At 32.7% G+C, this 24,633-nt stretch overlaps 1 protein-coding gene across 1 annotated transcript; it reads right to left on the minus strand.

Moving 5' to 3' along the window:
* Positions 1-7,202: 7,202 nt before the first annotated feature.
* Positions 7,203-21,118, minus strand: LOC127852570 (uncharacterized). The gene is made up of 4 exons (XM_052386524.1): positions 21,068-21,118; positions 11,502-11,705; positions 11,002-11,169; positions 7,203-7,304 (listed from the first exon to the last, which is right to left on the minus strand). The coding sequence occupies exons 1-4, from the start codon at positions 21,116-21,118 to the stop codon at positions 7,203-7,205; spliced, it is 525 nt and encodes a 174-aa protein (XP_052242484.1).
* Positions 21,119-24,633: the final 3,515 nt, after the last annotated feature.

Raw genomic sequence — 24,633 nt, forward strand, 5'->3', positions numbered from 1 at the left:
TTCCAATGCAGGAGCTTGCATTATATATTAAAATTACTCCATTATTTTATCGCATATGCACAATTTCACTGTCGATGTCTCCTATCAAGATGAACATTACAGCCAACATACAAATACAGTACTCCTTATGTCAATTGTCTTGCAAGATTATTGTCATCATTGTTAAGAGTATGGGGAAGTGTGCCTCTGAAAATATTTTTGCATGTTCAAGTAATGAGAAATAGATTTACTCGGGATGTCAACAACTCATAGTTGAGGCTCGTTGCCATGTTCAGAAACGTGATTATTAAAATAAATTATGGAAAGAGTATACGACAATACGTTTACTTTTTTATATAGAAATGGTTTGTTTATAATAACCCTATACCAGCAAAACCCTAATATTGAGACACAAGCGTAATATTCGGACGTTCACAGTCGCGTACCATACAACAAACATACGACTATGGAAGATATCAGAGCTTAATTTCAAGTGATAGATTGCCTTTTATGAAAATATCAGGACAAGTATGGCAACGTGGGTGTTACAAGTAATATTTAAATAATATTTTGCATTTTATAGGTTTACAATCGATCTTTTACTTTGAACTTTCGCAGAATAGCAGAAATTCGTTACAAAACACACATACATATATTGAAACAAACATAGATTTATGCATACAATGATTTCTGGTCATAGTGAAACTTAAAAATTTTAATATACATCTTGATAGTTAAGCAATTTTTCATTTTTTATCTCTATTATTGTCGGTATGCTAATAGTTTGACTTTATTTCGTACAACGAAATATCGCAAGTGGAACAATGATAATTGTTTGGCATGGTATTTGGTTTCTTATCATTAAGTGTGAGTTATATTCATGATAATTTTCACAGGTGTTGCTTGTTTTAATAACTATCTGCTTGTGTAAAAAATTGTGTTTGTAACATGTATTGGTCAGCACAAACAGCATTTCAAATCTCTTAACACCATTTGCAGGTATTCAAACGCCAAGTTGAAGGTTCCATTAACATCACGCAAACGACTATATTTTTTTATTTATCAGAAACATGTTGAGACGAGAGATGTTATCTGTTTAAACTTCTTTAATTAATTAAAACTTTACAATAACCTTGAAAATGATGCTTTAGATCATCTTATTACCTTATTATATATGTGTAAGAATCTAAATGTCTAAGAACAGTATTATTTAAATGATAAGCAATCAGTTATATTACTGTTCAATAATTGATTACAATCAGAAAATAAAGAAAACGTTCCCCCATTAAAAATGCACTTCCAAAATCCGTATTCCACCACCCCCGTACATTATATCTGAAAGTGTATGTGTAATAATCTAAATGTCTACTAACAGTATTATTACAATGATAAGCAATCAGTTATATTACTGGTAAATAATTGTTCACAATCAGAAAAAAAACAGAAAACGTCGCCCCATTAAAAATGCTATTCCCAAATCCGAATATCACCTGCCCCCTTACATTATATGTATACATTTTTTTATACCACATTTATATAGCGCCCTTTTCATACTCGAGATGTGCGTTCAAAGGCGCTTTACATTTTTGTTTACATACGCATTTGAAGGATATATTGGTCAAAAGACATGAAGTATTGAATCGTTTGATTAGCAAGTAAGATCGAGAATAACAGAAAACTACATTTAGATTAAATCTATTTATTTTAGCTCGATTACATCGAAAGACTAAAGCTTATTGAAACGCTCTCGATTCCATTTCCTGGGCCTAGAATCAGTCCGTGGTGTCTTTGGAAGAGATCTAAAGAACGCCCCACAGTGTGGATCGAGCCCGTGACATCCCGGTCGCTAGGCGAACACCTTATCCATTACAGCATGGCGACAATTAAAACTACATTTAAACAACTATTGCTTTTGTTGTCTCTTAAAATATAAAACTATCAAATAATTTTAGTGCATGGCCAAACATACATACAGGCTCAAGAAATGAAAAGCACTGCCAGTAAAATATTATTGACTTGTCTTTTGAAGCAGCATTCTGCACTTTTGTTAATCTAGAATTACCATGTGACAAAACTATTTCCACACAAGTGTCTATAACTGGTGAAAATCATTGAGTAAAGCTCTTAAAAATACAGGGATTAAAATTTGACTTACTTGAAACGTCGGTTTAACCAGCAGTATAGAAGTCTTATTATAGTGTGGGGTCATTTGTTTATTGACATAAACTAATATCCATTCAGACCACTTAACGCAAAGCACACAACTACGCAACACACTCCTACATTCATAAATAAATCCAACAAGGTGACCATCTTGAAATAGTCAATCCAAATATTTTCGATTTTATGCGTAGCATGTTTTAAAATGCTTGAGTATGTTCATTTAAACGCGCAATCGTCTTCAATTTGTATGTGCTTCAAAGCCGGAAATCAGTTATTAACGATACAATAAACTACTAAACTTAAATATATAGATTTATGTTTATTTAAATATAAACGAAGTAGTTATATGACATAGAAGTGAGCAGAAGTGTCCGTTGACAGTTTAGGTCTGTCTGCTGGTTACTTCTGTCCCTAGTGTGTACCTGGTCCTGGGTTGAGGTGTTCTATTATGTTATTGTACCGAATATTTTCTCCAGGTGCATCACATTTTGTATAAAAAAGGACTTTATCTGTTTGACTTTCCCTTCCTGTTCACTGTTCAGCAGTTTTCCTTGAAGTCATTTCATTTTGAGTGTCTTTGGTATTAATAGTGTTTCTGTTGTAAATATCAGGCATGTTAATCATCAAATATTTCCCCACCACATATCCTTCACGTTTAAAAGTTTAGAGGCTGTTCACACTTTCAACACTTTAATAATTTGCCTCTTCTATTTACATGAGTACTTTGCCCTTTCTTCAACCTGCAAATATTGTCTTTCACTGATTCTATTTCCGGCTTTTACCTTCTCTGGATGTTTTTTTCGTATGAATGTAATATTTACCCACGTGTGGACTCTTAATTAAATTTTGGCAATGGTGTCCATTTTATTTGGGAGCTATATGTTCTCTGAAAAAGATAATGGGTGTTCGGTACTGTTTTTATTCTCGCACTTTCAGCGTGGCCCTTACAAACTGCACCATAAGCTACTGTTTTTTGGATTTCTCAAATACTCAACTTTTGTCTCTACAAATTATGACCCGACGATCTGTGTTATATCGTAATGATAGCCTGCTAGCATTATTTTGGATGCAAATATTTTCCAGTCTTTGTTCGCTGATCTAACCTAAAGTTAATAATAGCTGTTGAAAATATCTTGGGAGCATTCTGACCAATTGTGGAAAAATGACATACGCAATGTCTTTTCATGCTAGTATTATGGCTCTCTATTGGTTAATACATACTTATTAAGTTGTGAAGATGGTGCTCGTCTTGCACAGTATTATTGAATTTTTAGTTACGGTACAGAACTAAGTGTGATTTGTGGCTATACTTTTAGCTAGGTTTGCACTTATTTGAACTTCCGTGAGATATATCTTTATTGCCTTTTTTGATTTTATAGCCTAAATGTAAATGATCGTATGGCGGGCGATTCGTGTGCACATGTTTGCATGTACTGTATGCAATGGTTAATGTTACAACTTAACATGTTATGTCGATGTTAAGTTGTATTGTCTTAACCTGAATGCTTGTTTCTTTTTCATTGCATCATCTGTAGGTTGTAATCACATATGTGTATTATTTTATTATCTCCCAACACTTTCTTTGATTTTATGTTATTTTGTTTAATTTGTTTTATTCGCTTGTTTTTCAGTGCCTTGTTATATATCTGTAATATATAAAGTGTAATTAGGTTTCTCTGTAGGTTAACGTTTAACTAGTTGTCGATTCAGCTTTATCAAATGTTATAATCAGAGAAAATAAAGAAGTGTCATTAGTAATATATGTGCATGTTTTCAGGAATATCGTCAAGTGCAGGCTCTGTTTTTTATTCAAAGAGTTTTGGGTTTCATTTAATGCAACCACATTATTATATTAATAATAATCAGTTGATCAGTGTATTTGACAAGCTCGAGGCCAAATGTTTGAAATCTAAAATAATATGCGTAGCACAATTCTCCTCTTATTACAAGTCAGTAGGCTGCACATAACAGAACATAGTATATCTAGGGCATCTTATATGTAATACTGAAGCATCTTATTTTGTTATACAGTTAATGACAAGCATATGTGTAAATTCCATGTTTACGTATCACAGTAAATCTTATAGTTGTAATAACGCAAAAGACAACATAATACTTTGAGTGTTTATGGATTCGTTTATTTAGTTTAGAAAACTTACGAAAACGTCGATTTATAGTACTTGCATTTTACAAAGATTCAACTACACATAAACTATAAGACAATGTTCCACTTTAAAAGTTGATATTTGCAATCATACACAACATTAATGCAGTGGTAGTGATTTAAGCATGCTGTTTAATGAACACCACCCCAGACACTGTTTTGACCTGAAGTCAAGCCTTTGAAAACTGATACTTAACATAACATTGATTTGGGGTACTAGCACAGTTCCATACCAAGTGTACAGGTACCAATATGTAATGAACATAAAATATTGTTACAAAGGTTACCGAGAGACATTGGTTAATTTTATAAATTATTTTGTTCTTACAATTAAAGGTATATATACTGCAATTAAAAGGGAGGAATCAGAATGGAGGACATTACAGTCCTGTTTTGAAACATTTGGCTAAATAATGTTGTCATAAGGGTAAACAAAAAAGAAACGAGCACTCAAATTTTATCTATTTATTGTAAAAGATTTCAACATGCATGTATACAAGAAAAACAATGCCTAAATTGTAAATACCAATTCACTTAAACAATGACAATTGTCTCTCTCTTAATAAGTAGAATATGGTATTGACATAATATTATTTGTCGAGATAATTATATTTACACGAGATAATTCATTGTACACGTTTGAATGACTGTAATGTCATTTATTTATTAAATTTCATTCTTAACTTTAACTTCCAAAACCAATGAAATGTTCCTGATAGAATGCTGGCTATCAATAAAAATACTATCAAGTGAAAAAGTAAACTTGCAAGCACATAGTAATTGAAATGTACTACTTCATTAGCTAATACATTTATTATACATAAGTTATACATGTACATCAACAAAAATGTACTTATATTTATAGCCAACAAAGCAGGGCATGAATAATTCAGATCTCTCATATGAAGCTGAAATCTGTATGCATTAATGTGAGTTATAAGACTATTTGACAAAAAACAGTATATATGCCCTAAATATATATTAGGCTCATTAAGAAATACTGATTTTTTCCAAGCTTATTATCAACATATTTATTTACATGCTGCAGCAACAATACTTTTCAGTGAAGGAATTTTGAAATAAGACAGAATTCTACAATAACTGGTTAGCATATATCATACAAAACATTGAAGTAAAAAGAAAACAAAACTTGAAGTATGGGATATTCACTTTTTTATCATCGCACCATTTGAGCTATATATGAGCTTGGACTGAATAAACAAGAAATGAAATCAGAAATGTCAAATAACGTCCAGAATTGGCAAAACATTTCAACAGAACAAAACTACATTAGAGTCTGTGCATGTACTGTATCACCATATGAATCAAATAAGCAAAATCGATTTCCATCATTTAAAGGCATAAACAAAGGATCATATAAGAATAATATATACACATAATGCTTAATTGCTTTAGCTGTAGAACAATAGGTAGGTATGGCTAAACAGATTTAGGAAGACAGATGTGTGACTTAAATCATATAAACAAATGACCTGCAATTGGTTTGACAAGGAATTACACATGACAGAATATAAGACTTGTAGCAAAATACATTGTTAATCTTATAAGTCTTTGAAATGTTAACAATTTTTATGTTAACAAGAGAAATGTACAAAAACTAACTGTAAGCGCATTTAGTTTTTTTGAGCTAATACACATAATGCTTAATTGCTTTGGCTGTACAACAATAGGTAGGTATGGATGAATGATTTAGGAATAAAAATGTGTGACTCAAATCATATAAAAAAATAAACTGCAATTGGTTAGACAAGGAATGACACATGACAGTATATTAGACTTGTAGCAAAACACATTGTTAATCTTTAAAGTCTTTGAAATGTTCACAATGTTTATGTTAACAAGAGAAATGTACAAAAGCTAACTGTATGCGCACTAAATTTTGTTGAGCTAGAAATTTTACAAGGGCTGTTTGTAAAACATGCATGCCCCCCATATGGGCTGTAAGTTGTAGTGGCAGCCATTGTGTGAATACGTTTTTTGTCACTGTGACCTTGACCTTTGACCTAGTGACCTGAAAATCAATAGGGGTCATCTGCGAGTCATGATCAATGTACCTATAAAGTTTCATGATCCTAGGCGTAAGCTTTCTTGAGTTATCATCCGGAAACCATTTTTTTTACTGTGTCAAGTCATCGTGACCTTGACCTTTGACCTAGTGACCTGAAAATCAATAGGGGTCATCTGCGAGTCATGATCAATGTACCTGTGAAGTTACATGATCCTAGGCGTAAGCGTTCTTGAGTAATCATCCGGAAACCATTTTACTGGTTCGAGTCACCTTGATCTTGACCTTTTACCTAGTGACCTGAAAATCAATAGGGGTCATCTGCGAGTCATGATCAATGTACCTATTAAGTTTCATGATCCTATGCGTAAGCGTTCTTGAGTTATCATCCGGAAACCATTTTACTGGTTCGAGTCACCTTGACCTTGACCTTTGACCTAGTGACCTGAAAATCAATAGGGGTCATCTGCGAGTCATGATCAATTTACCTATGAAGTTTCATGATCCTAGGCGTAAGCGTTCTTGAGTTATCATCCGGAAACCATTCGGTGGACGGACCGACCGACGGACGAACCGTAGGACGGACGGAAAAGCATTGAAACCAGAAATAGTAAAACTAGATGACCGTCATGCATCAGTAAGAGCATAAATTATTCAGGTCATGTAATTAAATGCCGAGCTTGACGACATGCAGCGATAATCCGAAAAGTATACCGCTTACTTATGCAGAAAGGTTACTTAATGAATGCGAAAACTTAAGAAAAATGCTCACGTGGATTTTGGACCTCGTAGTTGTGGAGAGCGATATGACATGACATCACATCGGTGATCGTCACGTGGTCACCAGGCCTTACGTCTGATTGTGCTGCATCACGCCAAAGTGACCTGCGTCTTTGAACTGTCATCCTGGACAGTGATGGTCTTGATGGAGATCATTCCACCCTGTACCGGCACCTCTCTCGGTTCGTCTTCCTGCTCATATGAATTTTTTTGAGTACATCAAATACTGCATACATAGTAAGTGTCCAATAAGGAAGATTTATGTACATGCGTTAGTTAGTTATGACCAGTTTTTGATTTTGGTGGGCAACAAGGACAGGAATCGACATGGTGGCGGGGTGTGTACTTATATACGACAAGACCTAGCCTTCAACCCTAGAGATGACATGACGAGAAATGATCTTGAGGCCACATGGATTGACATTTTGCTACTTAAAAGTAAACCAATACTTTGTGGCACTATATATCGTCCACCAACACAACTGAACTTTTTTGAAGTGCTGGAATCTTTGTGTTCAGAATTTGTTCATGTTGAAAATGAAACTGTCATATTGGGAGATTTTAACGTTAATGTTTTAATCAAATGTTCTCTGGTTGACAAACTATTATCTTTTACGAATATGTTTAATTTGACACAACTTATTCAAGAACCTACTAGAATTTGTAATACTTCATCAACATGTATAGACTTAGTTCTTGTATCAGATAATGATTTAATTTCTCATAGTGGAGTCATTGATTCATCAATTAGTGACCATTGTATTGTTTATTGTACACGCAAGAAATTAAATATGTCAATTGGTAAACATTACAATGTACACACCAGATCATTGAAAAACTACAGTAAAGAAATCTTTGAACAATGTCTTTTATTTACAGACTGGAGTAGTGTCTTACTATGTGACAATGTCTCTGTAGTTTGGGATAATTTTAAAAGTACATTTTTATCTGTTCTTGATGGCATTGTAACCTGTAAAAGAAGTTAGATTTAAACAACGCACTCAGCCTTGGATTACTCCTGATATTTTGAATAGTATCAAGGCGAGAGACAAAGCTTTTCATGTATATAAGATAAATAGAATGGAAGAAAATTGTAATAATTTTAAGGAGTTCAGAAATAAAGCTCAGTCACTTATCTGTAAGGCCAAGAAACATTATTTTTCAGATAAACTGGAACAGTACAAAAACAATTCTAAATCTCTATGGGACACACTTAAGAAGTTAGGTCTTCCCACTAAAAAAGGGAACTCTTCATCCAGTAGCATAGGGCTTCAGATTGATGGGCAAATTTCCTTTATCAAATTTACAGTAGCTGAGAAATTTAACTCATTTTATACAACAGTTGCTTCTAAACGTGTTGAAAAATTCCAAAAAGTTTTAATAAATATCAAGAATTTTGTAAGTAATTACTACGCTACTAAAGGTGTTGTGACAAACAGTTTTTCATTTTCCATTGTGTCTGAAAATACAATTTTAAAGCATATACATAAATTAAGTGCTAATAAAGTCCGCAGGTTAGGATGGCATTCCTGCTAGATTTGTTAGGGATAGTGCTTATTTCATATATTGTCCCCTTGCTCATATTGTTAACTTGTCAATCATACAAGGTTCTGTTCCTGATGACCTCAAGTCAGCGAGAGTTATTCCCCTGTATAAGAAAAGTGTTAAGACTGAGGTTGAAAACTACAGACCGGTCGGTCTTAAGTATCATCTCTAAGATTCTTGAAAGAGTAATTTATGACCAAGTTGAAGGTTACTTGAATGACAAAAAGCTTCTGTATAGCTATCAATCAGGATTTAGGCGTGGCTACTCTACAGACACCTGCCTTACCCATTTATCTGATTATATTCGTTTTAAGATGGATGAAGGTAAGATGGTTGGTATGATATTGTTAGACTTACAGAAGGCCTTCGATACCGTCAATCATAGTATTTTAAACATGAAACTTGAGGCTATTGGTCTCCATAGTGACGCAGTCAGGTGGTTCACCTCCTATCTCTCCGATCGCCATCAGGTTGTTGACGTGTCCTCCGAGGCCTCCATCTTATGCTGTGTTCCTCCGGGCTCCATTTTAGGTCCCCTTTTATTTTTAATTTATGTGAATGATATGGCCGCTGTGGTAAGAAATAAAATGTTACTTTATGCTGATGATACTGGCATCCTGGTAGCTGGTAAACACATTTCAGAAATTGAATCCATTCTTTCTAGCGATCTCGAACTTATAAGTGAGTGGTTAGTGGACAATAAACTTTCCCTACATCTTGGTAAAACAGAATCTATATTGTTTGGCTCAAAGCCCAAACTAAGGTCAATTCCTCAGTTAAATGTCTCTTGCCATGATGTGTCAATTACTCCATCAAGTTCTGTTAAGTACCTAGGTGATATATTGGACCAGTTCCTGTCTGGTAAAACCATTGCTAGGTCAATTATTTCAAAGGCAACTTCAAGGTTAAAATTCCTATACAGAAATAGTAAGTGTAAGTTCTTAACATTGCACAACAGAAAACTCCTTGTCATGTCCCTTATACAGTGCCACTTTGACTATGCCTGCTCTTTTTGGAACCCTGGTCTTATTCAGTCACTTAAAAATAGGCTTCAAACTACACAAAACAATGATGATTAGGTTTGTTCTGAATATGGATAACAGATCACATGTTGGTCAAGAACAGTTTTCACATTTAGGTTGGCTGCCTGTTTCAAAACGAGTAGAACAGATCATACTTTGTCATGTACATAAGGTTAAAAAAGGCCTTGCACCAGAGTATATGGGTGAGAATTTTAAGCCAGAATCTGGCGTACATAATCGTTGTACTAGGTCTAATATGGTAGCTCAGCCAGAATCTGATCATTTTGCTGAAAATTTTACATTTGAAGACTCTGGTCGTTTTTCCAAACCAAGAGTAGGACGTTTTGGTTCTAAAACATTTACATATAATCTATTTATGGAACAATCTTCCTCAAAACATCAGGGCTGTAACTAAACCTAACAATTTCAAGGGTGCCATCAAGAAACAGTTTTTAGAGTCTTTATAGCTTTTTATAGTATAATTTTTAGTATGAATTTTATGTTCTGTTAAAATACTGTGATACATTTTTAAGTCTTATGATCATTAAGATGCAAGGATCTCATAATTATTCTTAAACTTATAGTATGCTACAAAGTGTGTTTATTAACTACATATGCAGCGTGTAACTTTCTTAAGCAACTTCTGTGATAATAATGAACATGTGATTATATTTGTTCATTCTTAATCAGTATTATACTTTATTAAACAGTACATATTTGATACAAATACATTATTAAATATCTAATACATGACTGTTTCATGGTTACTGACACCAATATCAAGGACCACAATGAAAATAAGTGAAAATCATTTTTCTCTTTTTTGTGTTATCCTTGGTATTGTGTGTGCATTCCATGGTTTGCTATGTATATTGCTGTGATAATATATTTTATATTGTCTGCATTATGTAGTAACTATGTAATGTTCATATTTTTACCAAATAAAATCAATCAATCAACAACGTCTCAATGTTGAATGCAATGAAACAAGGTCAGAAACAATTTTGTGATAAGGGAGGTTAAAAAATTATCAGGGCAAAAAACTGAGCCACTATGTGTACAGACATGTATATGCATGTATAATTTGTCAATTCCAATGAAATAAATAATGAAGACTTAAGCTATTTGTGGGAACTGCAGCTATTATATCTACCATGATGTTCAGATAATAAACATAAAAATCTTTTAGTCAGACAGAAATTAAAGAGATTCATTAAAATATATCAATTGTAATGATTTTTTTAATGCACACCTGAGTGACTTTCCCACTGATGGAGACACGTTTATTGGCAGGTGAAGTCAGTACTGTCTTTTTTTTTAACTATCTCCGCCGGTGGTGGATTGAGGAGCCTCTCACCATCCTTCACATGTTGTGGAGGAACCTGTAGAGGTACCGACATGAGCACCTTTGACGCGCTCGTCAATATCAGCACTCTTCCCTCATCCTCGGTTCTGCGAATGGTGTTACGCACAATCAAAGTGTTGCCCACCTATAAATGGTGTAAAGGTGTAATTTTAATAAAAAAAACGGTGCATTTTGATGCAAGTTAATTATTCCCCAATAAAAATTAACGTCAGTGTTGATTAGTCTGCTGGTCTTAAAAACTTTAATTTCAATACCATGTATAAAACTTTTGAGTCTATTGTTATTTTGTCGCATAAAACTACGATGTTTTTAAATTTTACAATAACGTATCATATATCTATGAAACTTGAAATTGTTACAATCCATAGTTACAAAACATTAAACTTAGGTTACAACATAGTTTTTATTTTGAACACAACACAGATTGTTAAGGATAAGATTTTCACTACAAATTACCTGCACTTTGCCAATTTTTGCTGCGTCACAGCAGATCCCTTTTGCAGTGGTGTTGCCGTCACTCATGGCAAAGTGCATCACTCTCTTCTCTTCCCCATCCGTCCAGTATACTTCTGCTGGCTTCACTGCAACAATCTTGACCTTAAAGGCCAGACTGTAAGGCCCAGTGCCTCGTTCAGCGAATGCCGCATTGATACTAGTAATCTGAAATGATAAAACATAAATGATATTTTAGCAATAATACATTTCAAATAATTCAACATGAGATTTCAATAAATGAATCAGATAAGATCAATTACAATAAATGAATCAGATAAGATCAATTACAAATCATCATGATAATAAATCTTGACCATCACCACGCTAAAATCCCATTCAAGGCATTATACAACAACCCAGCAATACTGACAATAGCAGTGCATTTGTCATTTAAAACAACAACGTTAACTTGTTCTGTAGTGCTATGTTACGTTTACAAAGCGTACCATGAATTATCGTCAGTTATCAACAGATCAATGTAAAAAATGAACGTACTCACGTTTTAAGTGCGTTCTTCAGCAACAATGAGGAACTTGCTTGAGGTGCTGACTGTTCTGCACAACAAAATCGAATGTTTTGACAGTCGGTGCGCGATCAAGCGTGAGGAGTAAACAATGTATTGTTGAGCAGCCAATAAACAACTATATTAGTTATTTTGAACTCAATATAAAATTACTAAATTATCAATAAAAAAAATCATTTTCATAAAACTACCGTTTTGAAAATAAATCTATTGTACAAACTAAATAATTTCATGCTATCGTTTCGATGAACTGTTTTTTTGCCGAAAACATCTTTTGATCACGTGACGAAAAATAGACGCTAAAACACCCGCAAAAAAGTACTACGTGACGAAAAAGGACGCTAAACACAAACACCATGCGACTATGACTTTTATTATGCAAGAATTTACCCTCCGCAAGCCTTTAAAGCCGGGGCCTTGTGATTGCAATGACGTAAAGAATCGACCTCTAACTGAAGTAAGCTAAGGAAACGCAGCACTTAGTTGACCCTTTCCTTCTATGTGCGAACGCAGGTTGAATGTAAAGTGTGCTGTTCACGATCGTAACTACGTGAGCGTACCCGTCGCTTGGTTTAGGTCAAACAAAGAATGAACCACAGCATAATTATAATATGTATTGGAATTAAACAGCATTGTATTAAATTCTCAAGCAAACCACATTAATATTTGAGCTACGCTGGTCACAAGACCATAAGACTCATTTTCACATGACGCGGCTATGAAAGTGTGATTCCAGTGTGTTTGGAAAGAAAACTGCATGTTAAGCAAATATTAACATACGATGTATTTCGATGATGAAAACATAAACTCATAATAAGCCATGTGAGAACACATTATGGTATTCACTCCTATAATATATTTTTTATCTACTTAAACTAATGTAGATCTAGATCTATGGTTTGCCTATTATCACACACATTATAATGCGGTAAATATGCGACAAACATGTAAAAAAAACACAATAGTTTAACTTTTGTTTTGAATGAAATTATTTAGAAACCAAAATTCCAAACCTTATTTCAAAAACAGCAAGACTACATACTTCATTTTTAAAGATAATTCTTGTTATATTTAATTGTTTTTTAATGTTCAGTTTTAGCGAGTATGAAGCATTTTTGATGTTGTCTATCGTATCTCTGTAGTAATTGTTGAACTCATGTTCAACGTGTTATTAATTGGGACCTGTGAATAGAAACCAGCGTAACCTTATACTATTGCGTTGTTATCACCCGTGCAATTGGACTCTCCCTCTTTATCGGCAGCCTCAGATTTATGAATGAGCTGAGCAAAAATACTACGTCACGAAGACGCAACAGAAAGTGGACTATTTTAATCATTCATAAACATTCTCTTCCGAGACACGCATAATACAATCATTGTTTATTGATTCTTGTCAATATAAGCTCCGTTCGAAACTATTACATTTAACACGATATTCATATAATGTTTCCATTCGTGAATGAATATAGTTGGAGAACTCAAACCTGTTGCATAAATTATACAACTCTTTCTCTCGCGGATACGGCGTGTGTGGCGTTAGTAGGCTCTCCGTAGATAAGGCGTACCGACTTGAATTTTGAGCAACAAACTTAGCTGGTCGCTAAGCGACCAACTAAAAACCGAGAGACAGACCTACGAATAAGAAAACATGAAGATTGTTATCTGAGAATCTTAATTTATCTTTTTGAAGACCATTTGCATACTTTATTCCTAAACCTGAAAATACGAAATAAACTTTACACTAAAATATTGTTCAAGATCACTCTTACATAATAATTGTTTTACAAAAATTAGTTTATACAATACTTTCAAAAATAAATAAAAAAAGCAAATAAAACAATCATGAAATACACAATTAACTTGATAAAACAGAATGTGTCAAGAATGCCACTCTAATTATATAAACGCACTCTTCAACATTTCATTTATAATTTACGAAAATAAATCATACTTAAAATATGGAAACTCTATTGAAAATAAAAGCGTTAACAACTTGGCCCAGAAAAGATAATTAATCGGTCAAATAAGTAAAATGAAGTTTGCGATTTGGTGAACACATCGCTGTAAACCTTCTCTTAAATGTCAATGAGCGTTATATATCTTCAACGATATATATATACACTATTTATACGACACAATGTTATACTGAGAGTAATCGTCCCATTCGAGAAGCCTTTTTTTCGCCAACACAAAACTTTTTTTGGGGGGGAAAAAAATCAGAAATAGCTCTTGTCATTGAAACAGGTCAGAAACATTGAAGCCGCCATTGAAATATCCTTATATGAAACGGAATTCAGATTATTAGCTCGTTGATATTTTCCAATGTTAATTCAATATGTAGCGCATTTACTTCAATTGTTGGATTTGCAAACTAATCATATTTAGCAATGGTATATAATTGTATCAATGGTTCGCTTTTATAACGTAACAATACTGTTTTCATGCAACGCTTGTTGCCACACGTGTAACTGAGATGACATATAAAAGTTGAAAACATGTTATGACGGCTGTTTCTGGCCTTCAGATGTCAACGACATACCATCTTATTACTAGATAATTGATATGCACATTATGACAGGATCGTCTTTGTCTTGATAACGAGTATTTATGGTAGACATAACACTGCAAAACATATCATCAACATAATATATTGTAGACATTTTGCTTGATACGGCAAACGATACGAAAGCAAAGTTTGATTTTTCGATTCTGAGAGTGTCATGTATGCCAAAAGAACAAAATCTAGATAATAAAACATTTGTAAGAATTGTACAATTATGCCATAACCATGTAATGGCAACAATATAACAATTTTCACAAACACATCTGAAGTTGGATATCAAAAGACATATACCGTTTATTTTAATTGGTCTTGGACGTTTGTTCACATGTGACCCAGTAAGTACAATAGCAAAAACAAAAAATGCATACTTTGGTATTATTTTACCTTTTTCATTATTAGCGCATGCTTCAGCTTAAGTTTCGACAGTATTGTTATTAGAAATGCGTGTAAGGATGTGTTTACATTTTTAGTTATCGACTGTAATTGGAGAAATTTTATATTTGCGATTACACGTTCGAATTTATTGCAAGGTACGCATATATCTAGATGTATCGGCAATCTTTCCACACGTACTTTACAATTCATCGAATGGTACTAGAACCATGTAATGGCAACAATATAACAATATTCACAAACACATCTGAAGTTGGATATCAAAAGACATATATCGTTTATCTTAAATTGGTCTTGGACGTTGTTCACATGTGACCCAGTAAGTGCAATAGCAAAAACAAGAAATGCATACTTTGGTATTATTTTACCTTGTTCATTATTAGCGCATGCTTCAGCTTAAGTTTCGACAGTATTGGTATTAGAAATGCGTGTAAGGATGTGTTTACATTTTAAGTTATCGACTGTTATTGGAGAAATTTTATATTTGCGATAACACGTTCGAATTTATTGCAAGGTACGCATTTATCTAGATGTATCGGCAATCTTTCCACACGTACTTTACAATTCATCGAATGGTACTAGATATTTGTTTAATAAAGCAGATGCTAAGCAAAATATTACTCTTTTTCAACTATAAGAATTCGTGACATGTATTTAGAGTTACCGAAAACCGATACATTTTCAGTAAATGACTTCAGTGTAATACAAAAGTGAGTGTCCATGTTTATAGCTAATGTGAATCTAAAACAGCATAAAACAAGTTCTTATTAAGAGAGCCGTCTGTATGTATGCTCATCGTTGGGTTTCTTTTTGAAAAGCGCTTTCTACTAATACTCGTCTAGTCATATCTTCTAGAACACAAATCAACAAAAGCATTAACACCTCGTCTCTTAAAACACAGCGAAAAATGCATCTGAAGTATGACCGATATAGATCGCTTTTCCAATTTATCGTTTCGAACTGCGCTTTACTGAGTCTGAAAGCTGCAACAATATATTAGAAATTATCATTTGCTTGTTGCTTTTGTGAAAAACAATATAACAGACTATATGCTGAATGCGAACGATATATAATAAGTAATGTATTGATAACATAACGTGTATTTGAATAAGCTAAGTAAATTGCATTTAGATAACTAGTGTCTGCGTTTGATTTTAAAAGTGTCTTGTACAATATACTTGGTAGGAATATTTTAACAATATCGACAATACACATTGTCATTTATGCCGATCAATGTGTAGCAAAAAACAACACTATTAATTTGAGACCAACATTTGGATTGCCCAAGTTGCGATCAATATTTGACTAAATCTCGATTTCAGCACAACTTGAGCATAACAGCATTTGTTCCACCGTTGAAATGAATTCAATGAAAACATGATGCGTGCATAAATGCTCAATTACATTTAGTAACGTGAAATATTTTACAGCGCGCTATATTGGTTCTTATTTATATAAAGTTTAAACATGTAAATTTAAACTAAAAATGGAATGTATAACCTTTATTCTTTAGGGTCATGTATTAAATGTTTCCCCACTTTGCAATGTATCAATTGAATGTATAAATGTTTGTTTTAATTAATAAAATCGCAAACATACGACATATAATTTAAACTTATGTTATTTGCATATTTTAAATAAAGTCGAATAAAAAATAACATCTTAAAAGTTAAGTTGAGTTGCTTTGAAAGACCCGAGGAAACAAGCATAAAATTTGGCGACTCTTGTATCTATTTGCCGCAATTAATGGAAAGTATAAAACTAGAAACATGCATTCTTCACTATTCCACGGTTAAGATATCGACACAATACTCATGTGTTTTGGGCTACATCTTCACGTAAGGCAATTCTCTCTAATACATAAGTAGAATTTGAATAAATAAAACTAATACAAAGGGATGGTTGTCAAACTCTGGATCGACGAACTATTGATACACTGCCTTAATGCACTACTGGCATATACAGTAATACCAGGTACTTTTATGATCATTAACATTGAAATACAATTATTGCAAATTAAAGCAGAATAATCAGCTTTATTTAGCATCATGCCTTAAAATAATTGCCAGTCAACATTTTTCGTCGATTTTTTTTTTATCGTGCTACAATTGTCAAAATCTTTCAATTATTTGTTAATAAATTATGAGTTTCCTTAACAAAAATCGCCGTTGAAATTATACTTGCACAATAATCTAGAATGTCCGTGTCTGTTAAAATTATCCTCAATGCGTTTGAATGTGTTTGCGTAAATCAAATAAGTGAATGTGTAGCACATTTTTCATGAGACTGGGATTGTAAATTAAAGATGCATTATCTTTACTCGTTTAACGTCAATTATTTATTATCGAATGGAAAATAGAAGCAAGTCATATCCATTCCTGTTAATTTTATGTTTAAAGATCATTTTAATTTAATTAGTTAGTGCAGTGTTACCAAATATATTTTTAATGTCAAAAGTTATGTCAAGACATGAATTAATATTATCAAAAATTTTCATCTGCCAAATATTACATTAAATTTGCAAAATAAAAATAGATTCCTCTTATCGACAATAGCTCGTGACATCCAAAATTTTCTTTTATAATGAGAAACGAGGTGATACATTTGAAGCCCTCCAAATACTACAATGTGTGTGCTCCATACAGGCAAATGACAACATACATGTTGTATCATACAATCGAACATATGGTCCAATGTAAACCTAATCGAACTGTCGACCGGATCTGCTTCAATTTTCTAAACCGTCGACTAATGCAAATGTAACAAATCTTTTACGACTATGTTTGATGTTCTTATGTTTCTTTACGTTCAGTAGAAACACACAAACAGCTAACACGTCATTTGAAATTAAAATCTTTACAAAATAGGTAGATCAATCAAGCATAGTAATGAAAGCTAAACATCCAAAATGTCGTTTAAGGATTGTTGAAGAAGACGAAAGCGTAATAACGTTCCTGTCACAGTGTAACTTGATGCTTATGTACTTAAAAACACGTGTTTGATGGTTTTAGATTCACTATATCTTTCTTCCTTTAAAATTTGGAATCATTAGTGATATTATAGGCATTTTTCACTGTTGAATAAAATTGTGTCATTGTGTCGTATGAACAAATCTGCATGAATACTACATTATAGGCAGTTTTCACTGTTGAATAAAATTGTGTCATTGTGTCGTATGAACAAATCTGCATGTAAACTACATTTGGACTCAAATCGTACATCAAATCATTTCTGTCTTCAGTTGTCAAAACACCTATATACTGTTTGATTCCAATAATGTCGCTTTAATGGAATTACCATTTTTATTTATTTGCTTCTTAATATATTAAATCACCTACACTTGTTTTATTAGTAGCACAGCCCCATTAATATTTTTATTTAGTACTGCCCGTGGAATTTGTTCACGTCATTATGTCATTATGGATTTTTGTGACGTCATACGACCGACTTTCCCAGTTGTAATCTACATGCATAGGTCATTGGGTTTATAACGTTCCATTTTATTTATATTTTCTCTCTGATAGGCGTTTCTTGTTTGATTTAATTATTTTTAATTTGTTTAGCAGTCACATAAACAACCAAGCTATGTAATATAAAAATTTTACACCCATTATTGCTGCTTCTTCCTGTATTTGCGCGATGATTATCTGAGATATTAACTCTATGATTCTATATTCTCAAATCTTTTCTATAAAGAAGGAATGTAGTTGACAATTGTTAATAGTTTTGTTTGATCGTTCGTCAAAAAGTTGTAATTCTGTTACTCTTGTATCTTCAATGCAATTGAGTAATTAAATAGTAATTAAATTGAATGCGTTTTAATTCCCTTTTATTATTGTTTAATTTGAGTTACAATGCTATGACGTTAAATTTTATTTACACTTAAATGTATTATGAATATTGCTGGGCCAAGTGTGAGGTTGAGCGCTCTATAACCAGGTTTAAACCCCCAATGCTTTACATTGACCGTTCCAAGGCGGTGACCCCAGCTTTATTAATATTTTGTGTTTATGTTGGTTTGTATTGTGCTGTATTGTGCTGTTTTGTACTGTTTGGGCAATCGGTCACTTGCCTTAAATGAAGGACCAACTAATTGTTTTTAATGAAAATTCAATACTGCTCCAGCAGCTGGAGTTTCACTTCTTTATATTGAGAATCATACCATTCATCTGCGGAACATTGCGAGGTCTAATAGAGTGTATTTATGTGCATGACACGCACAATTAACAGATACTGATCAGGATATCGTACAGTATAGAGAAACATAATGAACCATGTTTGAATATCCGGTGCTAAATTTCTAATAAAAAAAACAATTAAAACCCTGTGTAAAGATAGATTACAATATTTCAATATGTCATCAAATGAGAGAAAACGGGTTATCGGTGAGCATTCATCAATAAAACATATGTATAGAATTGAATATAATGAAAATTAACAAGGTTCCTGCCCGAAGCAAATAGTACGTTTACAAATAATATAAATGAAATATTTTACGACCTTTTTGAAATATTCTTGATATATATTTTAACTTAAGACTGATTATATTATAAATTAATACCACATTCGATACCTTATCCCGACAATGGTAACATTCAACATGTATGATTAAAAAATGGAAACATAACCGTATACAATTTTTAATTGTTTCATTCATCTGAGATTTTTCTGTGAATAAACGATCTTTGAGTATAATGAAGGGCGTTGCTTCATCACTTATACTGCAATTAAAATAATATGCCTCAACTCGATCAAGGACATGGTGCGCTTTATGTCTGTATCCCGTGCTTAAATGGCAAGATTACACTAATGTTTTAATAATTACAAAATAAACAACATATGGAGACAAGCTTAACATCTTAACGATAGGCCTCTTGTATTATACAGAGGATATTTGTTGGATTCGGTGGATTATCGATTTTAATTCACGAGTGATCATAGAAAATGATATTTTTACGAGTGGCTTCCACTCGTGAAACTATATATTTTCTATGATTATGAGTAAATTAAAATTGATATTCCACCGAATCCAACAAATTTCCTTTTTATTTTATGCTCTTTTGCACAGTTTATACACATTGTTATATTATACATATTATACATATTATACATTGTTTTGTTATACCAAAATAATTGGTGCGAGAACGAATCAATTTTAAATGAATGTCAATTTGGTTTTAGAAATAATCGTAGTACGTCTGACTGTATTTTTATTCTACATAGTATTATTCAGAAGGTTTTAGCAAATAATTTAAAATTATATTGTGCCTTTGTAGACTATGAAAAGGCATTTGATACTGTTATTCATGATGCCCTATGGATTAAACTTGTGAACTCAGGTATCAGCTGTAAAATGCTTAATATGTTGAAATCCATATATGCAAATGTGAAATCGTGTATAAAGTGTCCAAGCTTAATGTCATACTCAGAATTCTTTGATGTATCATTAGGAGTCAAGCAAGGTGAGCCTTTGTCACCTCTTTTGTTTATTATGTTTATTAATGATATTGGTAAGCATTTGAGTTCTACAAACCTATGTACAAATGATGTTGATATGTTATCTATTTTTATGTTAATGTTTGCCGATGACATTGCAATTTTTTCAACTGATCCCCATAGTCTACAACACCAATTAAATTGTATAAATGATTATTCTAAGAAATGGGGTCTCAAGGTAAATATAGGGAAAACTAAGGTATGCATTTTTCAAAAGTATAAATATAGAAATATTCACACATGGGAACTCAACGGCGACAACATTGAAATAGTAGATGTTTTTACGTACTTAGGTGTTAAATTTTTCTATAACGGCTCACTTAAACGTGCAGTTGAATCACTGACTGAGCAGGCTCTTAAAGCATATAATCACCTTATTTCAATATTCAGTAGAATCAAATTAGATATTAAAACTAAGTTGTTACTGTTTGACTCAATGGTAGCACCAATAATTACGTATGGCTGCGAAGTCTGGGGAATTTACGATATGCCTGAGGTTTAAAAACTGCATTTAAAATTCTGGAAACAAATACTTGGGGTTCGTCAACAAACATCTAATGCTGCTGTACTAGGTGAACTTGGTCGCTTCCCATTGTCCGTCATTTGTAAAGAACGAGCTCTTAACTGTTGGTGTAAATTCATGAGATCACAGAATACTTTGACAGATAGAGTTTTTAATACATTAACCTCTGACGATGCATGCATGAATATTGATAGAAAACTGTGTTGGCCAAATGCTGTTAAAACTACACTTGAGGATCTTGGTTATAGTAATGTATGGTTGCACCAGTATCACGAAATTAATTATATTTATATGCTAAAACAAAGAGTCCGTGATGTCTACAGGTTTGAATGTATACAGTCTCAAAGTAAACTAAAATACTATATCATATTTAAAAAAGAATTTTGTTTTGAAACATACTTGAATTGTATACATAATGAAAAGCATGGAATTGCGTTGAGTAGATTCCGATTGTGTTCGCATCATTTAGAAATAGAAAGAGGAAGATTTAACAATATTAACGTTAACGATCGTAAGTGTAAAGTGTGTACATCTGATATGATTGAATCTGAATTTCATTTTCTATGTATTTGTCCAATTTATAGAGAGTTAAGGTTAAAATACAACATAAGGCTGTCATTTAACACATTGAAATATTTCGAAACAATTATGTCAACAAAGTCTGTAAAACGTACCCGTAAAGTATCGAAATTTATATATTTTGCAATGTTAAAACGAAAAGAAATCATTGATTCGTCTGTTGCTTCCTAGTTGTCTAACTTCCTTCACATAATAAACATTGTGTTGTTTTTTTGTGCTACATTTTCCTGTTTCTTTTGTGTGTTTTTTGTGTGTGTGTGTGTGTGTGTGTGTTTTTAAATATTATCTATCGAGATTATTTGTATGCTATGATTTAGCCAATCTTCATCTCACTGTGTATATGTATTTATCATATGATTTATTTTGCCAAAAGCATGTAATGCTGATTATGCGAATAAATAAACCAAACCATTGTTATCGAGTTTAACTTAACTTAATTATCGATAATTTTCACTGATAATTTTCACTGTTTGAAACAGTGAAATTATCAGTTTTAAATCACTGATATTTCTCTATAAACCACCGAAAAACATAAAATAAATCTGACTCTCAAGCATGTGTTCAAAACTTGTATGTTTTGTCTATGAACATCTTCAAACAGAATTTTACTAAATAATACACATATTGACATTGAAATGATACCTGCGATTGTCATGGCGTAGAACGCAAAATTGGTAAAACTATCTGTATTGTTTTTCGTCAGATGGAAAGAATGCAATACGACTCAACGTTGAGTTTTACCATACCGCTGCATTGATGTCTGCCTGATATAACGTTGCATGATATATTTTTTACATCAGTTCAACAGGAAGTTCGTATATCTGTCGATGGTAGGAGGTAGGTCATATTACTCGGAATCAACTATAAAGTAATCATTTTTAGGAAAATCGAATCAAACTCAACGAAACAAACAATATCATACCAAGATGTATTATATTTTAAACAGATACAGCAAAAAACATGTTTTACAAATATTAAGCGCAAGTGATCGAGACGTCATTATTAGCTCGTCAAACGACAAAAATCATATTCTTTCCCGCAAAAAAATGAATTTTTGTGATTTTTTTTTAATTATTTCTTTTCAATCGGGGACGTAGAGGTATGATAAACAGAAAAACAGGTTACTGCCTGATCTTTTTGTAATATATCAGGCTCGGCACGAATAAAATAACGGCTCGGCAAGCCGCGCCATTATAATATTCTAAGCCTTGTCTGATATATTAGAAAAAGATACGGCAGTAACATGTTATTCTCTAGATATCGCAAGAATTTAGATCAAGTATACTAAAGTGTATATATTTAAACGGATACTATATTTATTGGATTAATAATTTTCATTTATTGACTAGCATATAATGGGATATATGTTTCTGGCATTTACTTTTTACCGAGGCGGTAGCTGATATCAATATTACAATCTCCCGGTGAATATCACATAATATTATATGGTCTACTAGTCAATAACTGTTTGATTATATTATCTGTATACAGAACTGAATTATACAATGCACATTTTTCCGATTCGATTTTTTTTTATTTTAAATATTTAGAGCATTGTACAATAATCAAATTAAATGCCGACAATTAAAATATCAATTCGATACACCACAAACATCACCATAATTTCTATCATAAAATAATGCTTAACAACGCATCGAAGGCATATTGTCACCGAATTGAGTTGATGTAACGGTTATTATATTGTGCTAGTTTGAGACAAACATATCATGCGACGAAAACCGAACTCTCGAGAATAGGTTAATTCTGGTGGTAACAAATTTCTTCATTGGCCAATTCAATTGGTTTGATTTAAAGAGAGTAATATGATAGTTGTTTTTATATATCATTAACATTACAAATGATATAATGTTACAACTCACAAACAATAATGGGACCCAATATTTTGTATGTGTTATACAAGTTTGTTATATTGCGTTTTTACTGGAATAAGATGAAGGTGTCCTCTCTGAACATGTTTCAAAACTTTATATAGGGAATACACCGCGACACTGGTGTTTAGATCGGTTGTATCACATGCGTTGATTGTGTTGCCTTCCAAGAGTCGACAGTGCGAGTGCAAGCAGATTTCAATCAACATTGCAATACAATACACGAGTACATCACAGTCATGGACTGTTCTTTTCATTGCCTACATCAGTACGAAATAAAAATACAAGTAAAAAATATTCTTGAAAACATCAATTTTATTTGAAATCGGTACATTTAAACAATCCAGGGAGAGTTATAAATAAACGTTTTTTCGCACGCAACGTTCGGTAAATTATAATTTCTTTACCATGCCGGTAAAAGTTTGACTTTATTTTACTTACAAAGAAATGTATCGTTTTGGAACAATGCTGATTTTTTGGCATGTTATTTGGTCCTTTATCACTAGTATGAGTTATATTCCTATATTTTGCATAGGTGTTGCTTGTTTTATTAACTATCTACTTGTATAGAGAATTATTTTTTGTTACATGTATTTGTCAGCACAAACAGTGTTTCTGTTATCGTAACACCATTTGCAGGTATCCAACGCTTTTTTCATGTGTTTGCACATGAAAAAGAATCATTGTTTACTACGGTACATTCTATACGTTCAACATATTGATGATAGATCAAAGGAACTCGTTACACAGTATCTTATCGAAACAGCTAATAGCTTCTGAGATGGGCGTTGGTATCTAGACAGAGCATGATCTATTTGGCACACACCTTATTATAAAGAGTGAATAAATCAGTCTTACCCGTAATGATATTAAATGTATTATTTCCTTTGGACAGGATGTAGCATGTATACTTAATTTGTCTGGTAAATCTATATCGTTAATACGCCCACTTGACAGTTCCTTTAGCACTAAGCATACGACTATGTTGTGTTTTTTTTTACATTTATCAGAAACATTTTCAGACGAGATATCATAATAATGTTATCTTTCTGTTTAACTATACTAACTACTTTAATTAATTGAATCTATACGATTACCTGGAAAACGACCATAAACATACACCGATA

Source organism: Dreissena polymorpha, chromosome 12 (genome assembly GCF_020536995.1).
Source record: "Dreissena polymorpha isolate Duluth1 chromosome 12, UMN_Dpol_1.0, whole genome shotgun sequence".
Lineage (NCBI taxonomy): Eukaryota > Metazoa > Mollusca > Bivalvia > Myida > Dreissenidae > Dreissena > Dreissena polymorpha.

Excerpts from the sequence above, each read along its gene's own strand:
- LOC127852570 (XM_052386524.1), bottom strand. The coding sequence starts at position 21,118 with ATGACGGACAATGGGAAGCGACCAAGTTCACCTAGTACAGCAGCATTA. Across the intron at positions 11,706-21,067 it reads CTAGTACAGCAGCATTAGAT|ATTACTAGTATCAATGCGGC; the intron begins GTTTGTTGACGA and ends TTATCATTTCAG. Across the intron at positions 7,305-11,001 it reads ATCCACCACCGGCGGAGATA|GAAGACGAACCGAGAGAGGT; the intron begins GTTAAAAAAAAA and ends TCATATGAGCAG.